We start from the raw sequence: 21,895 nt of genomic DNA on the forward strand, positions 1-21,895 counted from the left end.
CACATGCCTTCAGAGGGGGTTGATGAACGTCCTTCGGTTTTATTAGGGTGGATTATCAATGGAAGCCTTCCCAATGTGGGATATGCAGAGTGTTCGGCCATAAGGATGAAAGATGCCCGCTCCAACCGAAGGTGGGTACTTATGGCAATTCAATGAATCTGGCGATTAATTCTAAGGATGTTAATGAAGGCTTCAAAAGAGTGTCAAGAAAAGATAAAGGTAAAAAAGTGGCTGTTGATTTGGTTTCTCCCTTAGTTTCCTCAAAGAGTTAAGCCAATCCTTGATGTAAAGATGGTGTTGAGATTGTTAAATCCCCAAGCACTAGCCTTTCCTCCCCTTCTTTTGTTCTTAATGTTAATACTCGGAATGATGGGTCTGTTAGACTCAGTAAATGGAAACAAAGTATAAGAATGGGAAACTCATTCCAATGCCTTACTTCTAAGCCAGAATCAGGTTTATCTAGTCCAAATGAGGTTGGAGCTATTGATCAGGATATGAATTTACAAGTTGATCTTGGTATGGAAACAGATTCTAAAATAGGTAAAAATAGGTCCGATTTGAATATGATGCAACTCTTATGGAAGCCTTGTTGACTCAATAAAGGGGGTGATTTACCTACTATAGTTAATGACCAAGGAAGGGGTTGTGCCATCCTCCTTTCCTCTTTTGGATCCCATGATTAATTTAGCTTGTTGGAACATAAGAGGTCTTAATCAGCCTATTAAGCAAAAAGAAGTTAAAGTGTTTATGAATGAGAAAATATCTACCTTATGTTCTTTGATTGAGACCCATGTGGTAGGGTCTAATGTTAATCATGTTTTTAGAGGTTGGAATTGGATCTCGAATGTTGATTTGGGTACGAGAGGGTGTAGAGTGGTTGTTGGTTGGGACCTGTTGGTGTTTTGTGTGTCCCCGATAGAGATATCTGATCAAGTCATTCATTGTCAGAAGGTCAAGGATGGTATTAGATTCAATGCTTCACTTGTCTATGCTAAAAATGATCTGGGTGGAAGAAGGGAGCTATGGGATAATTTGCGACAGCATAAATATGGGATTGGAAATGCTTCTTGGATTGTGCTTGAAAATTTCAATATCACCCTTTTTTTGAGTGAGTTATTAGGGGGTAACAGTAATGTTTCTAATGGTATGATTGAGTTTAGAGAGTGTGTCGATGATTTTGAGGTTGAAGACATAAGTGATTCCAGCATAATGTATACATGGAATGGTAAGCCGCATAGGATTAATAGGGTTCTGAAAAAGCTTGATCGGGTGTTAGGTAATGGCCCATTTTCCATTAGTTTCCCTCGGGCAAATTCTATGTTTTGGCCTTCTGGTATTAGTGATCATAGTCCTTGGTAACATCATTCCCTTAGAATTTACTGACGAAACGCCGTCCTTTTAAATTCTTTAACTATCTAGCACTTAAGGCAGAATTCCTAGGTATTGTTAAGAAAGGTTGGGAGAAAGAGGCGTGTGAGGTGCCTATGTTCTCTATGGTCAATAAGTTAAAATTCTTAAAGCCTTTGTTAAGGGGCCTAAATGGAAAGTAGGGTAATCTTACTAGGAAGGTTGAGATTCTTAGAAAGGAGGTGGAGTTGATTCAAAATGCTTTAGATCGGGATCCTTTAAATAATGAGTTGAGGGACTACGAAGTTATTTTCTCAGGGGCTTTTAGGCTAGCTCTTCTAGATGAAGAGTGATTTTTGAAGCAACGTCTAAGGTTCACTGGCTTAAGGTTGGTGAACATAATTCTTCTTGTTTTCATAAATCTCTTCGTTCTTCTTTTAATTTCAGGTAGATTGATAGTATCTTATTGGAATCAAGGGAAATGTTGGTTAATCGGGATATGGAGTCGGCGTTTGTGATTTATTTTAAGCTCTTACTTGGAACAAGTTCCTTTTCCTCTTATGATAAAGGTTGGCAGGACTTGTTTGGTAATCAAATCTCAGCTGCTAATTGTTCTAGGATGGTTTGTCCTATTTCTGATGAGGAGGTAAAGAGTGTTAATTTTTTCTTTCGAGGATGATAAAGCCCCAGGTTTTGATGGCTTTTCAACTAAATTCTTTAAGGAGGCTTGGGATGTTGTGGGTAGTGAAATCTACAAAGTTGTGATTGATTTTTTCAACAATGGTAGAGTGCTAAAAAAAGTTAATGCCACCATCATTGCGTTAGTGCCGAAAAAAGATGTTCTTTCATTGGTTGGTGATTTTCATCATATTTCTTGTTGCAATGTGTTATACAAATGCATTTCTAAAATTATTGCTAACAAGATTAAGAATAGTCTAGAGGATGTGATTGATCAGACTCAATTAGCTTTGGTCCTAGGTTGGAGAATCAATGACAATATTATGCTTACTCAAGAGATTCACCATAATTGTCATTTATATTGAGGAGATGCTCGGAGTGCGTTTAAGGTGGGCATTCAGAAAGCCTACAATAGTGTGAATTAGGACTTTCTCCTATTTATATTTCGCATGTTTGGATTCCTTAACTAGATGATTTTTTAGATTCGTGAATGTGCGACTACTACTTTCTTTTCAATGGCTGTCAATGGCGAACCTCATGGATTTTTCCCTGGGAAGAGAGGACTTTGACAAGGCAATCTATTATCACCCTACCTTTTTACTTTTGTTATGCAGGTTCTCTCTTTGATTATGCATAAAAAGATAGAAGAAAATGAAGATCTCTAGTTCCATTATCATTGTAAAAAGCAAGAGATAAGCCATATGCTTTGCGGATGACCTGTTACGGTTCTGCCATGGAGACCTCCTCTCTGTCAAGGTGCTGAAAGATGCTCTTACGGACTTTGCTCATTTGCCTGGGTTACATCCTAATCCGTTGAAGAGTGTTATGTTATTGTACAATGTTTCTGATGAGAATCGTGAGAAAATCTACGATATTATGGGATTTTCAAAGGGCTAGCTCCCAGTTAGGTACCTTGGAGTCCTTTTGATCACGTCTAGGCTTAATCATATGGACTGTTCATGTCTACTAGATAAAGTGGAAAAAAAGGTTGAACTCTTGGAAGAATAGATATCTCTCTTATGCTAGAAAGGTAAAATTGGTCATATATGTTCTATCCTCAATGCAAGTGTATTGGACTTCAATGTTTATTCTTCTAAGCTCTGTAACAAAAGCCCTAGAGAGTTTACTTAGAGCTTTTCTATGGTCGGGTTTTGACCTTATGAGGGGTAAGGTTAAGGTTGCTTGGAAAGATGTCTATCTCCCTAAATCTGAAGGTGGTTTAGGGATTTGCCCGTTAAAGGTGAGGAATGAGGCTCTTATGTCCTATCACCTTTGGAATGTTGTTTTGAGTAAAAGCTCATTATAGATAAAATGGATCTATACATTTAGACTTCATGGTAGGAATTTCTAGAGCATTAAATTTTGGTGGGATGCTAGTTGGAGTTGGAGAAAACTCCTTCAGATGAGAGATAGAGTTCGCAATCACATTGGGCTCAATCTTGGTAATGGTGAATCTACCTCCCTTTGGCATGACTCTTGGCATCCTTTGGGCTCGCTTGATAAAATCATCCCTTCCAAAACCAGGTATGAGTCGAGATTGAATCAGAAAGCTACGGTGAGTGAGATCATTGTTGATAATCAATGGGCTTGGGTGGATGTTATATCCTCTTGTTTTACCCTTATAGTTAGTCAAGCTTCAATTTTATCCTCTTCTACACTTAGTGATGAGTTGGTTTGGAAGTCTAAGGAAGGGAAAGTTGTTAAGTTCTCAGTCAAGCAAGCTTGGTTTGACTTGTTGTCGATTTTTACCGAAGTCCCTTGAGGCCATCTCATTGTGTTTGGTAAGAGGATTCTGAGACATTCTTTCATCCCGTGGCTTGCGACTAAGGGTAAATTACTTACTCAGGACCGCATGAGTAATTGGGTTGACCTGTCAAACATGAAATGTGCATTATGTAGCGGTGGTTTAGACTCTCATGATCACCAGTTTTTCACATGCCCTTTCTTAGTTGTTGTTTGGCATATGGTGCAAATTAAAGGAAAATTCAAGGTTCTAGCGAGAGATTAGAATAACGCCATTTCCTGGTGTGCAAATAATTTTTGGGGGAAGGGTGTCAAATTTTTCATAAATCAGCTTCTTCTAATAGCTTCTATTTATGGGATTTGGAAGGAGAAAAATATTCGGATGTTTAAAGGTAACAGGAAAAGCCTTAATTTGGTTGTGAATCAAATTTTTGAGGATGTTAGACTCAACTTACTTAGACTTAGATTTAAGGATACTAGAAGGGTTCAAAAAGTTGTTGAGGAATGGGGCATTCCTAGGTGTTGTATTAGAGATAGTTATGATGGAAATTAATGAGTTGTTTTGGAGCAGAGTTTTTTGCTTTGCCATGATTTTTGCCAGAGTAAGATTCGGTTGGTGTAACTTGGGCTTGGATTTTGTGCTAGGTCTGGACTTTTTTATGAGCAAGTCGTGTGGCTTGGTGAGTGATTTTGCTCTTGGTTGGTTGGCTATCACTTCTCTCGCTTGGTTTGTTGTCTTGTTGTGTTGGTTGTCTTGGTATGTGGGAGGGTTGTTATTGGCCTTGGGTTAGGATGGTAATAGGAGCTGGTATGGATGTCTTAGGAAGCTAGTGTGCTACGGAATTGGGTGGCTACTTGATGGGTTATGTTGTTGCTATTTGAGGGTGCTTGTCTTTTTTAGGGGCTGGTGGGTGTCGGGCATGATTTGGTAGGACTAGATTTTGTAGGCTGCTATGTTGGTGTGTAGGAGGTTTGGCCATAGTGCAGCCCATTGTTCTCTTCTGGTTGATGTTGGTTTCTCTAGCTTTTGCTTATTTTTTTGCCCCCCTTTGATCTTTGATTTCGACATAGCTATTTCTCTGCATTTTGATGATTGGTCGCTGGTCTAGAAGATGGCTACAAATCTTGTTTGGTTTGAGGTGCAACATGTTTTGCTGAATTTTTGTGGTAGTCTATTTCATTAGATGTTTTTGTTTTTTGTATAGTCTCGGTTTAGCTATCTACTGGTAGGGGACGTATAGGGGTTTGCTTTGTCTGATTTTTTGGCTTGCCTTGGTGTTGTGTGAAGGACTTTTCATCCTTTTGCCTCTAGGGTTTTTCTACTAGCGTTCTTCTTTGCTCTGTAAAGGATTGCTTTGTGTAGGGGTTATCCCCATTATAGTTGTATTCTTCATTCTTTTATAAAATTAACAATTACCCCCCCAAAAAAAAAAAAAAAAAAAAACAAGGAGATTGAAAACATGGATAAGTAAGTGGTGTATGAGGTGAGGAGGCAGCAGGCATAACAACAATGATAGTGTAAGTTGGTGTAGAAGAAACGACATTAGAAACAAAATCAGCTAACCAAGCAAGCCTTTTAGATAATCTAGTACTATGTCATATAGGAGGAGGAACAACAAGAGAAGAAGAGAGCTCAATAGGAAAAGGTGGAACTAATGAATGTGAACGAGTTGAGGAAGCAGAAGTGTGTAATTCTGCAGAAGCATGAGTATTATTAAGAGGGGTAAAATCATGGTCTTCAAAAATAGGAACAAGAGGTAAAGACACCTATGGTTGAGAAGTACAAACTTGTTTGAATGGGAAAGAGTTTTCATGAAAAATGACATCACTAGGCACAATTTTTTTTTTAAGAATGAATGTCAAAGACTTTATATGCCTTTTGACCAGTATTATATCCAATGAAAACACATTTATATGCTCTGTGTGTAAACTTGTCTTCGTGAGGATGTGTGTTTGTAGCAAAACATAAGCAACCAAAGGTTTTAAGAAAATGATAATGTGGATGTTTGTGGAAAAGAAACTCATAAGGTGTTTTCCATTGTAAAATAGGAGTAGACAACCTATTGATGTTGTATGTAGCAGTAAGAATGGATTCCCCCCAAAATTGTTTAGGTAAAGTAGATTGAATCATAAGAGCCCTTACTACTTGAAGCAAGTATTTATTTTTCCTCTCTACTAACCCATTCTACCGAGGAGTATAAATGCAAGATTTTTTTATGCAAAATGCCAAGATAAAGGAAAAGAGTTTGACAATCTTTGCTAAGAAATTTTGTCCCATTATCAGTGTGAATATTCTGAACTGATAATTGGAATTGAGTTTTAATCAATTTTAAAAATGCAGTTAAGGTATGAACAAGTTGACTCTCATGACTTAAAAGAAAAGTCAAGGTTGCCCTACTAAAATCATCAACCATACTTAAAAAATAATGAGCACCTGTAAGAGACGTAATTTTATATGGTCCCCATATGTCTGCATGAAGTAATTCAAATGTTGTGTGAGTATGAGTTATGCTGGTAGGAAAAGGTAATCTGTGTTGTTTTGACAAAGGGCATATATCACAAATAAAAACATCAGAGGTAGAACACTTTGCAATAGAAAGTTTATTAAGAACATGTGATGGATAGCCTAATCTTTGGTGCCATAGAGTAGAAGTTGTTATATCATTATTGACATAACAAAAAGTTTTACATGTATGTGTAGTATTAGGAGATTCAATGCTACATACAAACTGGGAAGAATAGGTTTTTATTGTGTCTATAGTAAAAGATGACTTATTTAAAATGTATAATCTCCCAACTAATTTGCCAACTACCAACATTGCTTTAATCTGCAAGTTCTGTAAAAGACAATGAGTAGGATAAAAAACGAATGTGATAAGTGCAGACTCAGAAAGTTTATTTACAGACAAGTTTATTTAAAATTTGGAATATGTAAAACCTCAGTAAGTTTTAAAGCTGGTTGTAAAACAATTTTTCCTATATGTTGTACAAAACTGATTGATCCATCGGGTAGGTATACAGGGTGGGTTTGTTGACTAAAGTATAAGAATTTAACATTGTAAGATCAGTACACATGTGACTAGAGGCTCCTATGTCTAAAATCAAAGATCATGAATCTAATAATTCAATAGAACTTAATGCATGTTTTAGACATATACCTGCAAAATCTACAAAGTGCGCAAAATTAATTGTAGGCCCATTAGCTGGTGCTTTTCCTTCCATAAACTTTGCTAACTCTTGTTGGATTAGTTTAGACAATGCATTGCTCCATTCAATCCCATTGCTCCCTTGTTTGTTTTCAACTTCTAGAGGAGTGTCTATCATATTAGCATAATTCTTGGGCTGAGACTTTCCCTTTTGTTCCTTTAATTCTTTGTACTAGTTTGGATAACCATTACGTTTGAAGCAAGTGTCCTTCGTATGTCCATCATTATTGCAGAATTCACAATGCCTTTCAGACTTCTTCACCATGTCTTTCCTTTTGTACCCATTCTTAGTTGTTGTTTCCATTTTAAAATTTTGTGTTTTAGCAAACATAGTACTATTCTAAATATTTTCTGCAAACACTATATGCACTTCTCTTTGCTTTTCAACCCTCAAGACCATTGAGCATGCCTTGTTTATAATAGGCAGAGGATCCATAAGCAAGATCTGGTTTCTAATATGATCAAAACTATCATTCAAACCCACAAGAAATTGCATCAATCGATTAAAACAAGTCATATCTACTACCAACTTAGTTGCAACACAACTACACTATGGTATAGGCATCAAGCATGTTAGTTCATCCCATAACTTTCCTTCCACAACTCTTTAGTCAAAGTTGTATATAAGAATGCTTCAACAATCTCTTTCGAGATGGAATTCAATATCCAAGAAGTAACCATACAATCTACCCTACTCCATTGCTCAAATTTTGGAGTTTCTTCATTAGGCATCTCACATTTTCCATTTATAAACCCTAACTTCTCTTTTGCACCCAACGCAATTTTCATAGAGCGACTCCAAGATAAGTAATTCTGACCTATTAGTAGAGTAGAAACAAGAGTCATTCCTAGATGATCAGAACTTTGTCGATACAAAGGATCTCCACTTCGTATTTGATCTCCATTTCATACTTGGTCAAACGCCATCTCTCTTTCACTTCGAATATTCTAGTTCCTTAAGCTAGCATCCATGATTGTCAAATCAAAGTTTTACTCAAATAAAAAAAACAGAGCATTTGTAAAAATTTTCAAGATCACCGTTCTAATACCATGAATAGAGTAGACATCATCAAGTTGGTAAAGTAATGTGTATTTTCAATTATGGAAGAAAGATGAAGTCAATCTTTTTATACAAGGAAAAGAAGCTTTTGACTATTGTAGATTACTGCCAACTAATCATCTAACTAACAAACAAACTACTTTACAGCTCAACTTATATCTAACCAACTCAACTTAATCTAACTAACTAAACTAAAGATAAAATAAAATATTTAATTTGTGCAATATTGATTGGATATTGATTAAATAAGAATCCATATATATATAGTAGAATCCAAGTCAAAAAAGAAATCAAAGAAGAAATATGGAAGTAAAGGTGAAAGAGGAAAGTGATGAATTAGAGATTCATTCCAAAGAGGGAATTAGATCTTCAACTTTCTTAAAACAGCTAACACTCCTTACCTTACTCATATTCCTACTCACCAAAGGGAAGTGTTCTTGTAAAACCCTAATTATTTCTATTTCAATATATAAAAGAGGCCAAAGGCATAGGATTATTATGCTAATTCATACTTGCAAAAGCCTCTCAATTTGGGGAGGTGAAATTTCCTACAAAGACGGGCTTGTGGGCCCCCACGCCTTTCAAGCCAGGGATTAAGTGTGAAAAATCGAGGACAAGGATGACTTTCCATCCTTGCATTGATTTCAGGCTGAGGACAGACATTGGTTCTAATTCCTGGCCCGACCCAAGGTCCCTTTAGATTTAACAATCAAGTAAATAAATTATTTAAAAATAATAACTGCAAAGAAAAATAGATAATTTTCTCTTTCAATGTCATTTATAGACAACATATTACATATAATTTACCTATTATAGTTAAAGGAATAAATAGTTTAGGGGTTAAATATTTAACATAGAATCATATTATGTTTTAAAGAAATATCTTTTTAGATTTGAGGAGTTTTGAAAAGTAAATAAATATCTTTGATATTTATTTTTTTCCATTGTAAAACTTCATTGAATATACGGTTTTTTGTAAGAGATATTCATTCTCTTAATATTGCATTATTTTTCTATAGCTTACATGCAAAAAAATATATATTGTCATAACAAAGATCACTAATGTTTTTCTCTATAATCCATAATCATTAAATATAATTTTTGCTAATTGATAATTTATTTATTTTTAATTAGTATAAGTGACAATATAACACAATAAAGTTTATATTAAATTAAGGATTAAAGCCAATTATGAAATGATGAAAATACCTTGGGTTTGAAAAAAGGAGTTTAAGGAGACTAATGAAAAGACAAACATACACTTGGTTTTAGAAAAAAAGGATTTAAGGAGATTGACGAAAAGACTAAAATACTCTTAGTTTGAGAAAAAAAAAAATTGCACTTCCATATCACATGGTATATATATATATATATATATATATATTGATGGCCATTTTTGTTAAGGGAAGCCCAAAGACATATTCAAGGCTCAATCTTACAAGTAAGGCTCTAATCAAGTCCAAAGTGATAACTTAAGTTTCGAAATCATGTTTTGGGCCCAAATCTCTATTTCTTGGGTCCCAAATAAAGCCCATGGCCTTTTCCAAATATAAAACCATGGCATCAAGCCCATTTTGACATTCTCTAAAATGTAAGCCCAATACGATTCTTCCATACAAGCCCATGACACTCCCAGAGATAAGCCCATGACACTCATTGCTAAAAGCCCATCAAAAGATGGCAAAGATTGTAAATCCATCATACAATGGCACCAGTGCTAAAAGCCTATCATATGATGGCACCGCTCATAGAAGCCCATCAAGGGATGGCACCAATTTGGTCATTTCAATTATCCTTTTTATTAAATGCCTTATTAAATTAAATCTTTTTATTTTTATTTTTATCAAGAGGTAAATCATGTCCAGGATTAACTCCATCTTGCCAATTAATGTGTTAAAATCCCGAAGTTATTTTAATTTTTACTTATTTTAGCATTTATCCTTAATAAAATCTAATTTATATATATCTCCTTATATATTTTATCAAATATAAATTATTTCCAGGATTTATCATCCAAAAATCTTATATAAATCACCTCATTATCTTTTATTATTTTTAAATTCAGTGAACGTAGACATGCTTAGGTCTAGAATTTTACTATCTCAATTCCTTTATTTATCAAAATCAGGGGATCTTTATTCACTACAATTCTCTCTTTTCAATAAACAACTTTTCAAAGTATCTAGACTCACTTAGTCTCTATATTTTCCATCTTATTTTCATATGGATTAATTATATATAATCCTAACTTCTATTTATCTCAAATTTATTAATTAATTTTATTTTATTTACCTTTATCAAAATATTAATCACTTATCTCTAATCCTCTATATAAAGGCCGGAGCTTTCTCATTTAGGGAATTCAGTCATCAAACATTCAAGCATTAAATACTCAATCATTCACCACCCAAAGAGAAGTTGTGACGTTTTGCTCCAAAACATCAAACATAAAAGCCCGACGATCCTGCCCTTTTCCCATCACTTGAATTATTCAAGTATCACATCCATCATTCCTAAGCACTACAACCATGAAACCAGCCTCCAAGCACCAAACAAATCACCAGAAATAGATTCATATTGCTACTTATGCAAGTATCATAACACGATTGCTTCTCGGTTCTTTGCTGCATTTTTTTTTTATTCCTTCTGGGGGATCTTTTCGGATCTCTATATTCATAAACCTTTTCGATAGTTTTCCAAGTCAGAATACCTATTTTAATGCACAAAATTGAGGTCAAAAGGCAAAATCCCACGAACCTAGCAGATTTTCCATAAGCTGTCTAACATGATCTATATCAAACTAGAACATTGTCTTTTCTTACATATGCTGCATTTCCAAAATTTGGTGTTTTGATTGAATTTTTGGCCTTGATTTTAAAATTCTGATCACCTGGAATGTTTTTTAAATCATGCATGATTTCACTAACTACTTGGATGTTTGGTTCCCACATATTTTCTCTACAAAATTTCGCCCTTAGTCTTCTTTGTTTGACTTTAAGGATGCCTACACTACAATGAGATGCTCTTTAGAGTGGCTTCTTGTAAGGAGGTTGTGGGTTTTCTCGTCGTTACTCAAAACGCGTGGTCGAAGTGGAAGGAAATGGGTGAAACAATCCACCATTAATACATTGTTACCCATTTTCAATAAATATTAATTAAATGTTGTTTATTTGAAAAAAAAAAAAAAAAAAGGTCAAATCATGTCTAACTCCATAAGGTCTTTTTTCTCAAATGAAGGGTAATCTAATCTTTTCATCATCCCGTTGAATTCCTTTTTCTTAAACCAAGGGTGCTTTAGTCTTTTCATCATCCGATTAAATTCTTTTTTTTTTTTCTTAAACCAGGGGTTTTTTTTTTTCTTTTTATTGGTCAATAGTTAAATTTTAACCATGAAAATTGATTGTAAGTCTTCAGGTATGCTTAGAACGGGTGTTTGATTTGGTCGTTCCATTTGGAATGGCTTGAATGCCTTTGGTGAAATTTAGGTAGAACTGGGAACAGACATGAGGAACGACGTCGTTCCATGTTGAACGACTTTTTGGGAAATTAAACAAGGTAGGAGCAAGTGTTTGATTGAATTGAACGGGTGTTCCATTATGAAGAAATCTGCATTTTTGTTTGGGTCATGACTTAAGTCATACCATTGCATTTTTGTTAGATTTCAATTAATCTTTTGATTAGTTTTGACACATCAAAACACATGAGGACCCAACAATCTTTTTTTTTTTTTATTGATGACAAAACTAAGCAAATATTGGGTTTTACAATTATAAACAATACAAAACAAAAAAATAAAAAACAAAACTCCCCCTCAAATAAATATCTTCCTTAACCAATTTCAAGCCAAATAAATTGAACAAAAGCTCCCCCTCACAACAGGCATATCACAACGCAATTCTTCTCCCCACATCAACTCACATTTTATTTCAATATCAACTCAAATTTTTCTTAACTCTTCTCCCCTTTTTTGTCAACAGACCTATAACAACCACTAATGCATACTCATGAACAATATATATCAACCAATAACAACCAAAAGTATGATGAAAAGAATTCCACATCCATATCAATATATATAGATAACATATGATAAAGTGCAAAGGATAAATAAAAAAAATACAACAAGTTCAAGTCCCAAACTAGAACGCACATTCCACCACGTGGTGCAGGCGTTCATTCTCTAATTGAAGATTCGTTTCAAGATTCCATAAACATGAACGATGTCATTCATATGGAACAGGCTTGCTGGATGGTCATTCATTGTGATCGTTCTTTCTTCAGATGTGTGCTTCAACCTTCTTGCTTAAGTCTTCAAGTATGCTTAGAACATGCGTTCGATTTGGTCGTAAAGGAGTCAAATTTCTCATGTAAAAAGTCAACCCAAGCAAACCTTAAAAAATCATCAACACAAACAAACACATACCTCTTACCTCTCAAACTCTCGGTTTACATAGGACTCATAAGATCCATATGGAGCAATTCCAAAACACATGAGGTATTGAGATTAGATAAGGCTTTATGAGATATTCTGGTTTGTTTACCTTGTTGACATTGACCACACACATTACCTTTTGGAGGTTCAAGTTTTAGTAGCCATTTAACCACTTCCCTTTTTGAAAGTCTTACTAAGTTCTTGAAGTTCATGTGACCAAGTTTCTCATGCCACAAGTTAGTGGAATCAGTTTTAGAGCTGCAACATGACCCACAGTTAGAAAGCAAGTAACAATTGTCATTAGACATTTTTCCCTCAAGTAAAGAGACACCTTTACCATTCAAAATTTGAAATTTTCCCTTTGAGAATTGAACCACAATATTTTTATCACAAATCTAACTAATACTAATTAGATTTGCCTTCAAACCATCAACAAGTAAGACATCTTTCAAAATAGGAAAATCAGGTAGAACAATTTACCCTTTACCAAGAATTTTACCTTTCTTTCCATCACCATAAGTGACATGCCCACTATCAACCAATTCAAGTTCAGTCAAGAGAGATTTATTACCTATCATATACCTTGAACAACCATTGTTTAGAGACCAAAATCATTTTGAAATGCAAGCAAAGAGGTATGAGACACAAAACAGTTCACATCAATCTTAGGTTTCCAAGTTCTTTTGGAAGAAAAATCATTGTTAGCATTATGATTCACATTAGAAAACAAACTATGATTTTCAAGAAGTTTCTTCAAATAAGCAATAAACCTGAAGCATTTGGGTCTGATGTGACCTTTCCAGTTACAAAAATGACAAATTGGAATCAATTTTGATACCTTCATAGTTTGTCTTACAGCAGCACCTTCAACAGGAGTTTCGGTGGCTTTAACAAACATACATGCACCAGAAGTCGATGTGCTAGGACCAGGACTGAAGCCCAATCCATACCGATCTCTGAAAGATTTTCCTTGACCAAGAACTTCATCAAGCTTGAGAGAACTTGCATTGAACTTATTAATAATGGCCTTTGCCTCAATTAATTCAGTAGATAAAACAACAATATTTTCGGACAAGGTTTCATTTTGCTTCAACAAGGGTGCATTCTCAAATTCTAAGAGATTGCAACTTCTTCACCGCCTTTAGCCATTGATCATACATCTTATCATATGCTTCTTATTGTTTAGCATAGATATTAACATTCGATGACTCACTCCTATCATCATCTTGATTCATGGTAAAAGCAAAAACATTCTCATCATCACCGGACTCATCTTCCTCACTCTCTTCTTGATCACTCTCACTCAAAGTGGCAGCCATAGCCTTAGCTTTCTTCTTTTTCAGTGTGTTAGCACACTTAGATTGTATATGCCCAAACCCCTCACATTCGAAGCACTTGATACCCTTATTTTTCATTTCTTTATCTTTCGAAAATCTTTTTGAAAAGGTATAGGGGTTTGCTGGTAATAAAACTTTTTCACAAAATGTTTTCTACCATTTCCACTATCAAAAGTTTTTTCATGTTTTTCTTAAGAAACTTAGTAAAATTTTTGTAAGTAAATCACAATTTTCATCATCCAAGCTACTAAAATCACAATCATCAGAAGGATCAAAATCAACCTCATGTTTGAGAGCCAAACCTTTGCTTGGTTTTTGTTTATCCCATCATTTCAAGTTCAGTTCATAGGTTTGAAGAGAGCCAATGAGTTCATCAATGTCCATGGCATCCATATCACAATATTCTTCAATGTGGTGACTTTTGATATAAACCTTCAGGGTAGAGAGCAAAGAACCTTCCTGACAAGTTCAACATTAGAATATGTTCTTCCCAAAACAAAACATTCATTAGAAATATCACAAACTCTATCATAAAAATCAATTATAGTCTCATCATCATGCATGTTCAGATTTTCAAAATTAGTGACAAGTCTTCTAAGCCTATTTCTTTTAATAGCGCTAGTCCCTTCATTTTTTACTTGAAGCCTATCCCAAGCATACTTGGCAAGCTCACATTTAGCTATGACTTTAATTTTGTTCACATTAATAGCATTGAAAATAGCATGAATGGCTTTAGAGTTATAATTTACATGGACTAACTCATTAGCAGCCGATTTTGGTCTAGACACTTCATTTTCAACAATAACCAGGGTTGTCCAACCATTCACAACTGTGGACCAAACTCTTTCATCAATAGACTTAAGAAAAGCATGCATTCTAGGTCTCCATGTATAGTAGTTAGGACGTTCTAATAAAGTTGGTCCATGAGCAGACCCTCATTCAGTAAAGAAACTCATGGTGAAAAATAATTAGACAAATGCTAACATAGCAAACGGAAGTGCACATACAGACAGACAACAGATCTAAAGCAAAACGCAATGATAGATTAGATTTCGTCAAAACACAAGACCAATCAGATGCACACAAAAACAAGCAAAATAGGTAAGGATCAACTGAAGCAACTTATCAGAACAAGCTTTGATACCACTTGTTAGAGTTGGTTAACTCACTTTGGTGTTAGGTTACCTATTTCTAAAAGTGCAGCATAAGTCTTTACCAAGTTGATTAATGGTTATCAAATTAAAGCATAAATAAAAATCCATAAGCTGTAAAAATAAAGCACATCAGCATATACATGGTTCGGCTAAAACCACTTCTAGCCTACATCCATGGGACCTCGTTTAGATCAAAGCAAATCCACTAAACAACAAACATTACAAGATATAGTTCAAAGTTGATTTTAGCTATAGCAAAGAGAACTTCATATTCTAGTTACACTAAACACCACCCCCTGAATCTCTAATGTCTTGTCGCTCCTAAGATCTCTTCACGCCGAGAACACACCTGAAGAACACTTGAGCTCCACCCAAGCTTTAACCCCCAAAGCCACACTCCAGCATCAACAAAGGAACCAAGTTCCAGCCGCCATTCAACAAGTATAAGATATGATAAAGGTTTGGCACAATAACATAAGGTGAACCTTTGAGGAAATAAAACTCTCTGAAAATTTCAGAGCACAAACAAATAAAATATCAAAGGTTAGCTTTGCAAATGAGCAACAATGAAGATGATATAGACAAATTTTGTGCTCAACAAATTATGCCAACTCAACAAACATTGGTTTGTTTACCTTGTTGACATTGACCACACACATTACCTTTTGGAGGTTCAAGTTTTAGTAGCCATTTAACCACTTCCCTTTTTGAAAGTCTTACTAAGTTCTTGAAGTTCATGTGACCAAGTTTCTCATGCCACAAGTTAGTGGAATCAGTTTTAGAGCTGCAACATGACCCACAGTTAGAAAGCAAGTAACAATTGTCATTAGACATTTTTCCCTCAAGTAAAGAGACACCTTTACCATTCAAAATTTGAAATTTTCCCTTTGAGAATTGAACCACAATATTTTTATCACAAATCTAACTAATACTAATTAGATTTGCCTTCAAACCATCAACAAGTAAGACATCTTTCAAAATAGGAAAATCAGGTAGAACAATTTACCCTTTACCAAGAATTTTACCTTTCTTTCCATCACCATAAGTGACATGCCCACTATCAACCAATTCAAGTTCAGTCAAGAGAGATTTATTACCTATCATATACCTTGAACAACCATTGTTTAGAGACCAAAATCATTTTGAAATGCAAGCAAAGAGGTATGAGACACAAAACAGTTCACATCAATCTTAGGTTTCCAAGTTCTTTTGGAAGAAAAATCATTGTTAGCATTATGATTCACATTAGAAAACAAACTATGATTTTCAAGAAGTTTCTTCAAATAAGCAATAAACCTGAAGCATTTGGGTCTGATGTGACCTTTCCAGTTACAAAAATGACAAATTGGAATCAATTTTGATACCTTCATAGTTTGTCTTACAGCAGCACCTTCAACAGGAGTTTCGGTGGCTTTAACAAACATACATGCACCAGAAGTCGATGTGCTAGGACCAGGACTGAAGCCCAATCCATACCGATCTCTGAAAGATTTTCCTTGACCAAGAACTTCATCAAGCTTGAGAGAACTTGCATTGAACTTATTAATAATGGCCTTTGCCTCAATTAATTCAGTAGATAAAACAACAATATTTTCGGACAAGGTTTCATTTTGCTTCAACAAGGGTGCATTCTCAAATTCTAAGAGATTGCAACTTCTTCACCGCCTTTAGCCATTGATCATACATCTTATCATATGCTTCTTATTGTTTAGCATAGATATTAACATTCGATGACTCACTCCTATCATCATCTTGATTCATGGTAAAAGCAAAAACATTCTCATCATCACCGGACTCATCTTCCTCACTCTCTTCTTGATCACTCTCACTCAAAGTGGCAGCCATAGCCTTAGCTTTCTTCTTTTTCAGTGTGTTAGCACACTTAGATTGTATATGCCCAAACCCCTCACATTCGAAGCACTTGATACCCTTATTTTTCATTTCTTTTATCTTTCGAAAATCTTTTTAAAAGGTATAGGGGTTTGCTGGTAATAAAACTTTTTCACAAAATGTTTTCTACCATTTCCACTATCAAAAGTTTTTTCATGTTTTTCTTAAGAAACTTAGTAAAATTTTTGTAAGTAAATCACAATTTTCATCATCCAAGCTACTAAAATCACAATCATCAGAAGGATCAAAATCAACCTCATGTTTGAGAGCCAACCTTTGCTTGGTTTTTGTTTATCCCATCATCAGTTCAGTTCATAGGTTTGAAGAGAGCCAATGAGTTCATCAATGTCCATGGCATCCATATCACAATATTCTTCAATGTGGTGACTTTTGATATACCTTCAGGGTAGAGAGCAAAGAACCTTCCTGACAAGTTCAACATTAGAATTGTTCTTCCCAAAACAACATTCTTTAGAAATATCACAAACTCTATCATAAAATCAGTTATAGTCTCATCATCATGCATGTTCAGATTTTCAAAATTAGTGAAAAGTCTTCTAAGCCTGATCTTTTAATAGCACTAGTCCCTTCATTTTTTACTGAAGCCTATCCCAAGCATACTTGGCAAGCTCACATTAGCTATGACTTTAATTTTGTTCACATTAATAGCATTGAAAAGAGCATGAATGGCTTTAGGTTATAATTCACACGGACTAACTCATTAGTAGCCGATTTTGGTCTAGACACTTCATTTTCAACAATAACTAGGGTCTGTCCAACCATTCACAACTGTGGACCAAACTCTTTCATCAATGACTTAGAAAAGCATGCATCTAGGTCCCATGTATTGTAGTTAGACTTTCTAATGAATTGTCCATGAGCAAACCCTCATTCAGTAAAGAAACTCATGGCAAAAAAAATCGACAGATGCTAACATAGCAAACGGAGTGCACATACACACAGACAACATATCTAATCAGTTTCGTCAAAACACAAGACCAATCAGATGCACACAAAAACAAGCAAAATAGGTAAGGATCAACCGAAGCAACTTATCAGAACAAGCTTTGATACCACTTGTTAGAGTTGTTAACTCACTTTGGTGTTAGGTTACCTATTTCTAAAAGTGTAGCATAAGTCTTTACCAAGTTGATTAATGGTTATCAAATTAAAGCATAAATCAAAATCCATAAGCTGTAAAAATAAAGCACATCAGCATATACTGGTTCGGCTAAAACCACTTCTAGCCTACATCCATGGGACCTCGTTTAGATCAAAGCAAATCCCTAAACAACAAACATTACAAGATATAGTTCAAAGTTGATTTTAGCTATAGCAAAGAGAACTTCTGTTTCTAGTTACACTAAACACCACCCCCTGAATCTCTATGTCTTGTCGCTCCTAAGATCTCTTCACGCCGAACACACCTGAAGACACTTGAGCCCACCCAAGCTTCAGCCCCCAAAGCCACACTCCGCATCAACAAAGGAACCAAGTTCCAGCCGCCATTCAAAAGTATACGATATGATAAAGGTTTGGCACAATAACATAAGGTGAACCTTTGAGGAAATAAAACTCTCTGAAAATTTCAGAGCACAAACAAATAAAATATCAAAGGTTAGCTTTGCAAATGAGCAACAATGAAGATGATATAGACAAATTTTGTGCTCAACAAATTATGCCACTCACAAACAAGGACTGACATATGTTGGTCCAAAAATGGAAAAGATTCCATCTATCTTTTGAGACCACAACCAAAAAGGGAAAAAACTTATTTCCTTGGACCACAAGAGGATATTGGGACACCTGTAGGTGATCCTCTGACGCACAACAGATGAACAAAAAATATCTCAGCTGATAAAGATAAAAATGCAAACTTGTGAAAAATGAGTCAAACATGCGATGTTAGCACATCAGACTAGTGTGCATACACTCGAAGTAAAATTCGAAATGAAATGTAACATGCATATGTCTGACATAAGTGTGCAAGCACTCATCCATTGTGCACACACATGAAATGAAAAGGCAAAAGGCATAAGCCTAACAGCTGAACACATGAAAGACAAAAGAATTTCAACTTTTTGTTGGACTACAAACATCTTTTCTCTTTCTTGTGGGACCACAGACAAAATCTTACAACCTTTTAGGACTACATAAAGAAATTGTGACACCTATAAAGTTAGCTCACACAAGAATATCATGAATCAAAATAAGCTTGATAGGCAAGACAACAAAGAGAACAACGCCACTTGGCAAAATATGTCAGACAGCAGATGCTTGCATAGAAGAACGATGTGTGCACATATTTGCTCAACAGTTCATTATCCACCATAACATAAGTTTGACAAAAATATCAACAACAGAAAAAAAAAGTTGTTTTCACTCCTATTAGAACAGTGCTTGTATTTATCTAGAGGATTAAATAAGTTCCATCGCCACTTGAGATAATTAACAAAGATTTTGTTTGATATCATTTGTGTTAAATGAGTTTTACATTATCACTGGGTTCACAAATAAAGAGATGTCAAATACACAATAAAGATAAATTTAATATTAATTACCATTTTTCAATAGTAATATTTGAAAATGAAAGTAGGGAAAATATGTTAATTAATTATAACAGTAAAGAATCAGTTTTATAACAAATAATTAATTTTACATTTAATATGTGTAAAATAAATGAAAGTAACAATTTAATATTGAACTAGTACATTCAGGATTGCAGTATCTATATTTAAAAAAAAAAAAAAAAAAAAAAGTCATTGAACAATAACAATCATGTAAAAAGTGGCTATATCATGTTTCAAACATTTTCCTTTTCCTCATTTCTTCAATCCTAAATTATTTCCATCGAGGCCACTTAAATTGCCCCAAATTCAATATTGGGCGTGATGGTGGAGGTGGGATCTAGCTCTGGATGTCGCCATATCTTGCATAGTCCCCTGCAGTCTGGAGAGTCTTAATGAAATTTAAAATAATACTAACTAATCTAGACTTCAAGCTCAATATGGAAGCCATGAATGCTGTCAATTGTCAAATATTATTATACAGAAAGAAACAATAGACATGTTACAAGATCGGATCAAAAAATCTTAAACTTGTGCATCCAAGAATCATCATCATACTCAACCTGTTTGTGAAGAGCTTGTTCCTGATAATGCCTTTCATAGTTATAGATTGGATCTCAATAACTACCTCCTTCATCCCTGTTTTCGCCATACGGATTTGAACTTCCAAAAAGATAATCTGCAGTTTCTTTCCACAGGTTGCTGCTGCTTTCTTCATTAAAAACTTGTTGACAATCATGGCCTCTCTTGTTATTCCTAGCTAAACAAGGCCAATAACCAAATATGCTTTCACAAAGGTCCATTGCTTCCAAGCCATACCCGGATGGAGTTTGAGTTACTCGTGTGTCGTATTCATAGCTATTTCCTTCGTTTGATCGGTTTCCATTGTTAGGCCTGGCAGGGTTATCTTCACAATTATTTTCATGACCATCTTCTCCGGTGGAACTGCCGTGAGTATTGTCATACTCTTTGTTTTGTCCATCTCCTTTGCTAGCCTGCAGCGTATCTTCATTGGTTGGAGCTTGTTTACTTTCAATATGAGGTTTTGCTGCAGACTCGTCGACATCTTTCTTCCCGTAAGGAGACTCTATGGATCCAAGATTGACACCGTTCGAAGGCAAAACACTTGAATCTGACATCGAACGAGGATAACATAGATTATCTGAGGGCGGAAGGGGTTTGCCATACGTTTGAGTAATATCATAACCTCCACAATAAGGTGTTGGATCATATTCTTCAAATTCAGTATCATCAAACTCTGAATTTGAGATAGAGTAAGAGACTCTACTATGAGTAACAGAAGGATTGTAATCGCCATGGTAAAGATCATACACGATGGATTTTGGCTCACAGAATGTGGATACAGAGTATGCAATTGCTGAGTGGTTCACAGAAGGATAAGAAGCATCATAATAAGGAGTGGGATTGTACTGAAAGAAGTTTTGGTTGCTGAATTCATGGCTAGAATCAGCAATTACTGAGTGGTTCATAGAAAGATAATAGGCATCATAATAAGAGGTGGGATTGTACTCAAAGAAGTTTTGGTTGCTGAATTCTTGGCTGGAATCGGCCATTAAAACTTGCGATGGAACATTATCATAATTTCTACTATAGGGAATTTGATAACTCTCACCCAGATAAGAATGATGATAATCGGCGCTGGAGTAAGCCATATTATGCAATCATCGATTCCCTGTCTTTATAGAACATAGACCTCCATAAGAACATCAAAGTAAATACAGAAAAAGAATCTAAAATCAAAGATAATAGATTCAACCTTCTGATTCTTCTCTCCGTCCTTTAAATTTCCATCCATGTATCAGTATCATTATCTCTGCCACACAGTTTTTATCTTTAAAAAAGGAGTGCTAGAATACATGTGAGGAAAATGTCATATTTTGTTTGGATAAGTGGCCTTAGATTTTTCTTAATTGCAATCAACTACATATTGGACTATTGCCAATACCTAGGCCCTTCAGTGACGACAAGAAATTTCCAAGTCACATGATGGCTAAAGCAATTTCTCCCAAATGGCTGAAATGAAGGTGACAGAAAGAGAATCTAAAAAGTTTCCTTGCACAAACTTTGTTAAAGAGTTACTTGCACGCCACACTCTTGTTGTCTAGTCGGCATCACGGCCCTACAGATGAAAAAAGGTATTATATACATTGAAGATATGGTTTTAACTGTTAGAGACGATGGCGTTTGGATAATCACATTGTGACTCAGCCAGTTGAATCATTTTACATATGTTTCATGTGGACATTTCAAAGATTGGAAAGAAGATACCACTGCTTTGTAAGTAGAAAAAAAATAAAAGATCCAACATTCTAGCCTATTTACAAAGATGAGCATCTTTCACTGTTTTCAGGAGCTATTTGTACCTTTCCTGCGTTAGCGAGTCTCCGCAAATATCAATCGATGCGCTTTTTTATTTAGTGCGAATTATAATGCTTCTGATGTATAAATTAATGTCACTTT

At 35.1% G+C, this 21,895-nt stretch overlaps 1 protein-coding gene across 2 annotated transcripts; it reads right to left on the reverse strand.

Moving 5' to 3' along the window:
* Positions 1-18,306: 18,306 nt before the first annotated feature.
* On the reverse strand, positions 18,307-21,385 carry LOC116146598 (uncharacterized protein At5g39570-like). 2 transcript variants are annotated; one of them, XM_031432011.1, is made up of 2 exons: positions 19,978-21,385; positions 18,307-18,426 (listed from the first exon to the last, which is right to left on the reverse strand). In XM_031432011.1, exon 1 carries the CDS (start codon positions 21,085-21,087, stop codon positions 20,032-20,034), a length of 1,056 nt encoding a protein of 351 aa, XP_031287871.1. In that variant the 5' UTR covers positions 21,088-21,385; the 3' UTR covers positions 18,307-18,426; positions 19,978-20,031. The 2 variants fall into 2 exon arrangements, with proteins under 2 accessions (XP_031287871.1, XP_031287872.1); XM_031432012.1 differs by lacking the exon at positions 18,307-18,426 and adding an exon at positions 19,593-19,789.
* Between the last annotated feature and the right edge of the window lie 510 nt (positions 21,386-21,895).

This window comes from Pistacia vera, unplaced genomic scaffold (genome assembly GCF_008641045.1).
Source record: "Pistacia vera cultivar Batoury unplaced genomic scaffold, PisVer_v2 Contig48, whole genome shotgun sequence".
Classification (NCBI taxonomy): Eukaryota; Viridiplantae; Streptophyta; class Magnoliopsida; order Sapindales; family Anacardiaceae; genus Pistacia; species Pistacia vera.

Bases quoted from the DNA above. Each gene is read 5' to 3' on its own strand.
- LOC116146598 (XM_031432011.1), bottom strand. From the start codon at position 21,087: ATGGCTTACTCCAGCGCCGATTATCATCATTCTTATCTGGGTGAGAGT.